This window comes from Falco rusticolus, chromosome 19 (assembly GCF_015220075.1).
Source record: "Falco rusticolus isolate bFalRus1 chromosome 19, bFalRus1.pri, whole genome shotgun sequence".
NCBI classification, from domain to species: Eukaryota; Metazoa; Chordata; class Aves; order Falconiformes; family Falconidae; genus Falco; species Falco rusticolus.
Window position 1 is genome coordinate 6,133,935 of NC_051205.1, and position 9,431 is coordinate 6,143,365.

The 9,431-nt window shown below is 62.8% G+C and overlaps 1 protein-coding gene across 1 annotated transcript; it reads right to left on the reverse strand.

Moving 5' to 3' along the window:
• Positions 1 to 4,761: 4,761 nt before the first annotated feature.
• On the reverse strand, positions 4,762 to 5,860 carry GTSF1 (gametocyte specific factor 1). The gene is made up of 5 exons (XM_037371332.1): positions 5,704 to 5,860; positions 5,461 to 5,587; positions 5,288 to 5,377; positions 5,123 to 5,198; positions 4,762 to 5,012 (listed from the first exon to the last, which is right to left on the reverse strand). The coding sequence occupies exons 1-5, from the start codon at positions 5,794 to 5,796 to the stop codon at positions 4,922 to 4,924; spliced, it is 477 nt and encodes a 158-aa protein (XP_037227229.1). The 5' UTR covers positions 5,797 to 5,860; the 3' UTR covers positions 4,762 to 4,921.
• Between the last annotated feature and the right edge of the window lie 3,571 nt (positions 5,861 to 9,431).

The window sequence follows — 9,431 nt, forward strand, 5'->3', positions numbered from 1 at the left end:
TATATGCTTATGTCTTGACACTGTCCCCTTATGCATGCACATCCTGACACCGTCCCCTTGTACACGTGTGTCCTGACAACACCTCCTCATGTACACACGCGTGCCCTGTCCCTGTCCCCTTGTTCACACTTTCCCCATGTCCCCCTGTGGGTGCCTGTGGTCACAGACTGCCCCACTTGTGCCTCGGTTTCCCCCATGTTCTGTGCCCCCCCCAGGCCTGGAAGAGTCTGACCCAGGGCCACTCAGCCCCTTAGGTGGTGTGTGTCCCCACAGATTCCACCCCCAGGACACCCCATGGGCACCACCCCTACTGTCCCCATCCCCAGGACACCCTGTGGATGCTGTCCCCATGGTCCCCCAGCCCCTCTGGGGACACCCCATCGGGTGCCAGCCCCATAGTCCCACCCCCAGGACAACCCACACCCCCCCCTGCCAACACCCCATGGCTGCCACCCCCACGGCTCCACCTCGGGTGGGGGGTCAGGGCTCGGATGCTCCCGGCTAAGTATGGCCAGTGCTGGGGAGCGTCCCTGAGTCACTGCGGGGGCTGTGGGGGGGGCATTGGGCCTGACTCACTGCCGCCACCAGCCCCTATATAGCCTGGGCCGACAGCAGGGCCACGTCACCCCCCCCCCCCCCCCCCCGGCACCCTCCCCCCCAGGCTGGGGCAGCGGGGGGGGGGGGGGGGGGAGAGCCTGGGGGCAGCCATAGGGTGGCACCCCCAGGGGCTGGGGGGCTGTAGGGCAACACCGTGGCACCCTGATGAGTTTGGGGGGCACAGGACAATGATGCCCCATGGGAAGGGGCACAGGTGGGATCTGCTGGGTGTCCTGCCTCAGTTTCCCCCGGTGGGGGGTGCGAGGGCTGGCACAGCGCCCCGGGGCTGGCGGGGAGCCCGGGGACGGGCGCGAACACGGCCCTGCGTGCCGGCTGCTTCCCAAAAAGGCACTGGTGGCTGCAGGCATTGGGGAGCTGGGCACTCAGCCAGCCCTGGGGGGCCCCGGCGCTGGGGGGGCAATGGACAACACAGGCAGGGTAGAGGTGGCACTGTGGTGGCTGACACACACGTGTGCTCGTGGCACTGCTGGCCCTGGCGCTGCCCTTTCTTGGGTGAAACGCCCCCATAACACGGCTGTGATAACCTGGAATCGGGTGCCGGGCACTGAGGCCAGTTTCAGTGCTTGAGCAGCAAGGCGGGGGCCAGACGCTGCCCAGCCCTTCTCACCCGGCCCTGCGATTTCTCAGCATTTGTTGTTTTTCCACCTAATTTCCTGCCTTAATGAGTCCCGCTCGCGCTGCGGAGCCTGGCTGCTGGCGGAGCTGAGGCCAAGCCCTGGAGGTGCCCGTGCCCGGGCAGAATCTGTCACCAAGTGGGTACAAGCTGAACCTCAATGGGAAGGAGGAGTACTGAGGAGCTGTGGAGATAAAAAAGCAAAAAAAGTGTTAAAAACACCCCGAAAGAGCTTCACGGGGAGGGCTTCCTGCCAGGGCTTCCCCCCTCCCTGCTGGGGCCAGGGTGCTACTGGGGGTCGTGGCGGGGGGGTGGATGCTGAGGGGACAGGGCTTCTCCAAGCCCCCCGGCTGCAGCTCCCACACCGGTGACTTCAAAGCCCCTGGTGAGCCTTGCCTGTGGCTGCCAGACGCTTGCCAGTTCCTGCCCAGTTCCTTTTCCTGCCACTTTCAGATGCAGTTTGACGATAAACAGTTTTTTTGGTGTTTTTGGGGTTTTTTTGTGTGTGTGTGTCGTCCTCCTCAGCAGAAACCAGCCAGAGCATGATGCTGGGCGCTGAATCACAGCAGGGGAATGACACGGGTTAAGACAAGGGGAATTTTGTCCTGGGAATCGTGATGGGAACCCTGGCTGCTCAGGCAGAGCTGGTACTCATGACCCTGCATCTCCACGTGGCACTGGTCACCCCTGCCCGGACAGGGGGTCTCGGCAGGCATCCCCTGCTGCAGCAGCTGTGCAAGGGTGGGTGCACATGGGATGTTTCATCGCTGCATGGGAACAGAAGAGGGAGAAGTGGTTAAAGTACATGGGGCAAGGCCAAAAAGGCATAAAATCTCCCCAAATGCGTAGTGCAGAGAGGCCATGTGATGTGGTGGGACCCTCCTGGAAAGGGGGAGCAGGAGCTGCCATCAACAAGTGTGGCTGTGTCATGGCATGGCTTGCTTGCTCCATGGTGGCAGCTGGACACCGCAGGGGACAATGAAGGTGACGCGTATCTTGCGCTGCCACCAAAAAAAGCCTGACTCTCCCTTCCCACCTCCTCATCGAGGGGAAAACCCGGCAGCTCCCACTGAGGAGCAGCATGAGGGGGGCTGTGCTCTCTGGTATCTGCAACTGCTCTTGACAAGAGAAAAATAACAGCAAAATAGGTGGAAAAGAGGAGGAAAACGCCTGTTGTTTCCCATCCGGCTCATGGATGAAAATAAGCCAGCCCTCCAACCTACCCGGCTGGATCCACCCTCTGAGCAAAAACTCCCGGCAAGTGTTGCAAGGCCGTTATTGGCACGGTTCGAAGCACACATGAAACTGCTCTGGAAACCACAGGGGAGAGATGTCAGGCAAAGCTGAAGCAGTCAGACGCTTTTAAACAAGCGAGGCAACAAAACTGGAGAAATTCCTCCTTAACCCTTACGAAGAAGGGAGGGATTGGGATGGCTTTCTACCTGCGGGCAGCATGTGTAAATGTTTCCACTGTCTGGCCAGGGGAAGCAGGCACTGCCACAGAAGCACCGGTTCTGTGTGGGGATGGGATTTGTGGCTGAGAAGGATGTGTGGGGAAAGAGTTTTGCTGAGATAAATCCAGGCAGGCGCACGTCCCAAATCTCTGCGCCGAGCTGTGTGGAGATAACTGCCCCCCATAACCAAATAAATGGGTTTAAAACATGTCTGGGGGTGGTGCTGGGGGAAAGGCAGCCTCGGATGAAGGTTAGTGCTTGGCAGGTTAAAGCCTGAGGAAGGAGTAGCCGCCGCTAGATTCATGTTCAACCTCTGGATCGGAGATGGAGGGAGGAAAAGCGTCTCCCACATGGGCTGAGCCCAGGATGTACGGCTCCTGCCAGATGTACGTTAACGGGAGTTATTAGTTGCATAAAAACCGCTCTGCAGCTGCATTTCTGGCATTGGTGAGGGAGGAATTAATTACAACACCAGATCACTCCTCCTCTGCCTGGCCAGGAGGGACCGGTACGACCCCGCCTGCATGCTCCCCCCGCCCCCCCCCCTCCAGACTGGGAAAGATATGTATCTGACCTCCCCGTGAACTGCTGGAAAGAAGGAAAACCCCCCAAGTTTTCCCCCCAAACTCAGCCCTGCGGGGTCCCCACGGCCTGCCTTGGATGATGGGGTGTTGCAGGCAGCTGGGGAGAGAGCAGTGGTGGGCAGGGAGCCTGACTGGGGAAGGCGGCATGACACACATGTTCCCATTTCCACATGTACTGTTCCAAATCCGTTGGCTTCTCCAAGCTCTTCTCACCTCCTGGCGCAGCAGGGGCTCTGTGGGGTCACCCATGCCCAGAGACATCCCACTGGAAGGAGAAGGGGAGAAGGAACTGGGGTGTGCGTGAAGGACTGGGGGATCCTGGCACTATGCTGGGGTTGAGCATGGCCTGGGTGTGACGGGTGTGCGTTACCACCAGGCTGGCAGGGGGACAACGACGACAACAGTGACATTTTTTTGGAGGAATGCCAAGGGTGGGGGGGTTAATGATGCTTCCCCAGCTGCTCCCCGCCCCCCCCCCCCCTCCTGGGCGGGGAACCCACAGCCTGATGCCCTGGGGACACAGCCTGCGCATGAGGTACCCACATTACGCAAGAAGCACTAAAATAGCTCCCCTCCAGCCCAAAAATCTGGACAGCACCCGCCTGGAAACGCCCCTTTTGGTGGGAGAGAGACGGGGGGACACCTGGTGCTCTGCAGGAGCTGGGGGCAGCAGCCCCCCGGGCACCAGGACCAGGGGGGATTGGGTTCACCTTCAACTGGCTTGGTCATGCCAGATGGTCCCAGTCATCATCTTTGGTGCTGTCCCCTCCAGAGCCTGAGTTTAGGAGTGGCTGGGGACAGGATGAGGGGGACAGTGGGACACAGGGGTGACAGGGACACACTGTGGGGGAGGACAGAGCACAAGCAGGGCAGGTGGGGTTACAGGGGCACGGTGGAGGGATAAAGGGACACACTGGGGTGTTACAAGGGTGTAGGTGAGCTGAGGGGGGTTGGGGACTGACTGGGGAGGTATGGGGGCACACTTGGGGGGGTGACAGGGACATGGGCTGGCCTGGGTGAGGTACAGGGACACACTGTGGGAGTTATGGGAAAACAATGGGGAAGGCAACAGGGACATGGGCTGGCCCAGGTAGTTAGAGGGACACACTGAGGAGGTTATGGGGACACAGACAGGCCTGGGGGCTGATAGCCTGCTGTGCACTGGAGCTGTTGCCCCTCCTCCCCTGCCATGGTGCTAGAGCTCCCTTGGAGCAGGGGCAACATGCTCTGCACCCCACTCGTCTGTGCCACAAGGGACAGGGCCAGCATGGAGCACGCTGGGAGCACAGCCAAGGGAGCATGTGGGAAGTGGGGTGGGCTAGAAACTCACGTTGGGTGTCCCCTGGGTCCCCATCCTCGGGGTGCCCCTGTGCCCAGGTCACATGGTCCCCTGGGTCCCCATCCCATGGGTACCCCCAGCATCTGCCTGTGTGGGTGGCCCGGTCCCCACCCCAACGTTCCTTCTGTCCCCCTCAGGTGACGGGGCACCATGCACACTTGCAAGCAGCTTATTTGCAACATGCATTTAAAACCTGTGGGTAGAATCACCCTCGCAACCTCAGCTGAGGGGGCACTGCCCCCCTGGCACCGTGGTCCCCCTGGTTCTGGGGGACAGATGGGCACTACCCTGGTCCTGCTGCTACCGTTGGTGGTCACTCCTGTGCCTGCCACTTTGCACCTGCCGCAGGGACTCCTGCAGCTCCTCTGTCTCGGTTCTGGCTTGTGGGTGCTGCCGGGGCCGAGCTGGGGGGCAAGAGAGGAACAGGGGTGTCAGGGTGGGCAGCACCCTCGGGGGGGCACACCCAAATACGGGCACCCAGGGAGGGGATGTCCCCAGCCGTGCGGGCTCCTACCTGTCACACGGGAGGCACAGGTCATTCGTCCTGACATTGAGGATGAATGGTGAGGGGTCCTCCAGGTCCTCCAGCTCTGCAAAAGGTGATGAGATGGGGAAATGCCAGCCTTAAGGTGACATGGCAAGGGTGGGGAGCACTGCTTGGCATCACGGGGACACTCACCAGCCTCCCAGTCCTCCTGGGACAGGGGGTCCTGCCAGGCTGCGAGGACCTCTGGTTGCTTCATCCTGTAGCTGAGGTGTGTTTCCATCCCTGAGGGGACAGAGAAGACAGTTGTTGGGGAGGGCAGAGCTGAGCGTAGCCACCGGGGTGGTGAGGGGGGAGCCATGCTGTACCGTGAGGGAGGTCGGGCTGGCGTTGGTCGGGGCAGGAGGCGATGTGGCTCTGCAGCTTGCCCTGGGGCACCCTGTGGCTGGCGTTGAAGGGGCAGGTGGCCAGCTTGCGGGCCACCTGCGGGTTGTTCTGGGGGGCAAAGAGAGGCGAGAGGCGCCGGGTTGGCGGGGGGCTTTTGCCTCAGAGCTGGCTGAGCCCCGGGCCCCGGCAGGGCCCCGGGAGGCCCCAACCCGGCCCCCGCTCACCCGCTGGCACTTGACGAGGTGGTAGGGCAGGCGGGAAACCCGGACTTGGTGGCTCCTGTCGTAGGGACACTGAACGAGTGCCTGGGGCTCCATGGCGGGCCCGACCCCAGCCCAGCGCGGCCGCTCAGCACCACGCGCTCCCAACGGGCCTCGCGCGCCGCCGCGTCGCCACGGCAACGGGGCCCGGCTTCCGGCGCGGCCTGCGCGGCGCTATCGCCATGGCAACAGGGCCGGCCGGCCGCCGCGGGGCGCCCGCAGCGCGCCTGGGTGGGCCCGGCGGTGCTATAGGGGCCCTGAGCAGTGCTATAGGGGCCCTGAGCAGTGCTATAGGGGCCCTGAGCAGTGCTATAGGAGCCCTGAGCAGTGCTATAGGGGCCCTGAGCAGTGCTATAGGGGCCCTGAGCAGTGCTATAGGGGCCCGGCGGTGCTATAGGGGCCCTGAGCAGTGCTATAGGAGCCCTGAGCAGTGCTATAGGGGCCCTGAGCAGTGCTATAGGGGCCCTGAGCAGTGCTATAGGGGCCCGGCGGTGCTATAGGGGCCCTGAGCAGTGCTATAGGAGCCCTGAGCAGTGCTATAGGGGCCCTGAGCAGTGCTATAGGGGCCCTGAGCAGTGCTATAGGGGCCCTGAGCAGTGCTATAGGGGCCCGGCGGTGCTATAGGGGCCCTAAGCAGTGCTATAGGGGCCCTGAGCAGTGCTATAGGGGCCCGGCGGTGCTATAGGGGCCCTGAGCAGTGCTATAGGGGCCCGGCGGTGCTATAGGGGCCCTGAGCAGTGCTATAGGGGCCCGGCAGTGCTACAGGGGCCCTGAGCAGTGCTATAGGGGCCCTGAGCAGTGCTATAGGGGCCCGGCAGTGCTACAGGGGCCCTGAGCAGTGCTATAGGGGCCCGGCAGTGCTATAGGGGCCCTGAGCAGTGCTATAGGGGCCCGGCAGTGCTATAGGGGCCCTGAGCAGTGCTACAGGGGCCCTGAGCAGTGCTACAGGGGCCCTGAGCAGTGCTATAGGGGCCCGGCAGTGCTATAGGGGCCCTGAACAGTGCTATAGGGGCCTGGCGGAGCTATATGGGTCCGGCAGTGCTATAGGGGCCCTGAGCAGTGCTATAGGAGCCCTGAGCAGTGCTATAGGGGCCCTGAGCAGTGCTATAGGGGCCCGTCAGTGCTATAGGAGCCCTGAGCAGTGCTATAGGGGCCCTGAGCAGTGCTATAGGGGCCCTGAGCAGTGCTATAGGGGCCCTGAACAGTGCTATAGGGGCCCTGAGCAGTGCTATAGGGGCCCGGCAGTGCTATAGGGGCCCTGAGCAGTGCTATAGGGGCCCGGCGGTGCTATAGGGGCCCTGAGCAGTGCTATAGGGGCCCGGCGGTGCTATAGGGGCCCTGAGCAGTGCTACAGGGGCCCTGAGCAGTGCTACAGGGGCCCTGAGCAGTGCTATAGGGGCCCGGCGGTGCTATAGGGGCCCTGAGCAGTGCTATAGGGGCCCTGAGCAGTGCTACAGGGGCCCTGAGCAGTGCTATAGGGGCCCTGAGCAGTGCTATAGGGGCCCGGCGGTGCTATAGGGGCCCTGAGCAGTGCTATAGGGGCCCGGCGGTGCTATAGGGGCCCTGAGCAGTGCTATAGGGGCCCTGAGCAGTGCTACAGGGGCCCTGAGCAGTGCTATAGGGGCCCTGAGCAGTGCTATAGGGGCCCGGCAGTGCTATAGGGGCCCGGCAGTGCTACAGGGGCCCTGAGCAGTGCTATAGGAGCCCGGAAGTGCTATAGGGGCCCTGAGCAGTGCTATAGGAGCCCGGAAGTGCTATAGGGGCCTGGCGGAGCTATATGGGTCCGGCAGTGCTATAAGGACCCTGAGCAATGCTATAGGAGCCCTGAGCAGTGCTATAGGGGCCCTGAGCAGTGCTATAGGGGCCCGTCAGTGCTATAGGAGCCCTGAGCAGTGCTATAGGGGCCCTGAGCAGTGCTATAGGGGCCCTGAGCAGTGCTACAGGGGCCCGTCAGTGCTATAGGGGCCCTGAGCAGTGCTATAGGGGCCCTGAGCAGTGCTATAGGGGCCCGGCAGTGCTATAGGGGCCCTAAGCAGTGCTATAGGGGCCCTGAGCAGTGCTATAGGGGCCCTGAGCAGTGCTACAGGGGCCCGGCAGTGCTACAGGGGCCCAGCAGTTCTATAGGGGCCCTGAGCAGTGCTATAGGAGCCCTGAGCAGTGCTATAGGGGCCCTGAGCAGTGCTATAGGGGCCCGTCAGTGCTATAGGAGCCCTGAGCAGTGCTATAGGGGCCCTGAGCAGTGCTATAGGGGCCCTGAGCAGTGCTATAGGGGCCCTGAACAGTGCTATAGGGGCCCTGAGCAGTGCTATAGGGGCCCGGCAGTGCTATAGGGGCCCTGAGCAGTGCTATAGGGGCCCGGCGGTGCTATAGGGGCCCTGAGCAGTGCTATAGGGGCCCGGCGGTGCTATAGGGGCCCTGAGCAGTGCTATAGGGGCCCTGAGCAGTGCTACAGGGGCCCTGAGCAGTGCTACAGGGGCCCTGAGCAGTGCTATAGGGGCCCGGCGGTGCTATAGGGGCCCTGAGCAGTGCTACAGGGGCCCTGAGCAGTGCTATAGGGGCCCTGAGCAGTGCTATAGGGGCCCGGCGGTGCTATAGGGGCCCTGAGCAGTGCTATAGGGGCCCGGCGGTGCTATAGGGGCCCTGAGCAGTGCTATAGGGGCCCTGAGCAGTGCTACAGGGGCCCTGAGCAGTGCTATAGGGGCCCTGAGCAGTGCTATAGGGGCCCGGCAGTGCTATAGGGGCCCGGCAGTGCTACAGGGGCCCTGAGCAGTGCTATAGGAGCCCGGAAGTGCTATAGGGGCCCTGAGCAGTGCTATAGGAGCCCGGAAGTGCTATAGGGGCCTGGCGGAGCTATATGGGTCCGGCAGTGCTATAAGGACCCTGAGCAATGCTATAGGAGCCCTGAGCAGTGCTATAGGGGCCCTGAGCAGTGCTATAGGGGCCCGTCAGTGCTATAGGAGCCCTGAGCAGTGCTATAGGGGCCCTGAGCAGTGCTATAGGGGCCCTGAGCAGTGCTACAGGGGCCCGTCAGTGCTATAGGGGCCCTGAGCAGTGCTATAGGGGCCCTGAGCAGTGCTATAGGGGCCCGGCAGTGCTATAGGGGCCCTAAGCAGTGCTATAGGGGCCCTGAGCAGTGCTATAGGGGCCCTGAGCAGTGCTACAGGGGCCCGGCAGTGCTACAGGGGCCCAGCAGTTCTATAGGGGCCCTGAGCAGTGCTATAGGAGCCCTGAGCAGTGCTATAGGGGCCCTGAGCAGTGCTATAGGGGCCCTGAGCAGTGCTATAGGGGCCCGGCGGTGCTATAGGGGCCCGGCAGTGCTATAGGGGCCCGGCAGTGCTACAGGGGCCCTGAGCAGTGCTATAGGGGCCCTGAGCAGTGCTATAGGGGCCCTGAGCAGTGCTATAGGGGCCCGGCAGTGCTATAGGGGCCCTAAGCAGTGCTATAGGGGCCCTGAGCAGTGCTATAGGGGCCCTGAGCAGTGCTATAGGGGCCCGGCGGTGCTATAGGGGCCCTGAGCAGTGCTATAGGGGCCCGGCGGTGCTATAGGGGCCCTGAGCAGTGCTATAGGGGCCCGGCAGTGCTACAGGGGCCCTGAGCAGTGCTATAGGGGCCCTGAGCAGTGCTATAGGGGCCCGGCAGTGCTACAGGGGCCCTGAGCAGTGCTATAGGGGCCCGGCAGTGCTATAGGGGCC

Bases quoted from the DNA above. Each gene is read 5' to 3' on its own strand.
- GTSF1 (XM_037371332.1), bottom strand. From the start codon at position 5,796: ATGGAGCCCCAGGCACTCGTTCAGTGTCCCTACGACAGGAGCCACCAA. The intron at 5,588-5,703 runs GTGAGCGGGGGC...TTTGCCCCCCAG, and splicing joins ACCTCGTCAAGTGCCAGCGG to AACAACCCGCAGGTGGCCCG. The intron at 5,199-5,287 runs GTGAGTGTCCCC...CACCTTTTGCAG, and splicing joins CCAGGAGGACTGGGAGGCTG to AGCTGGAGGACCTGGAGGAC.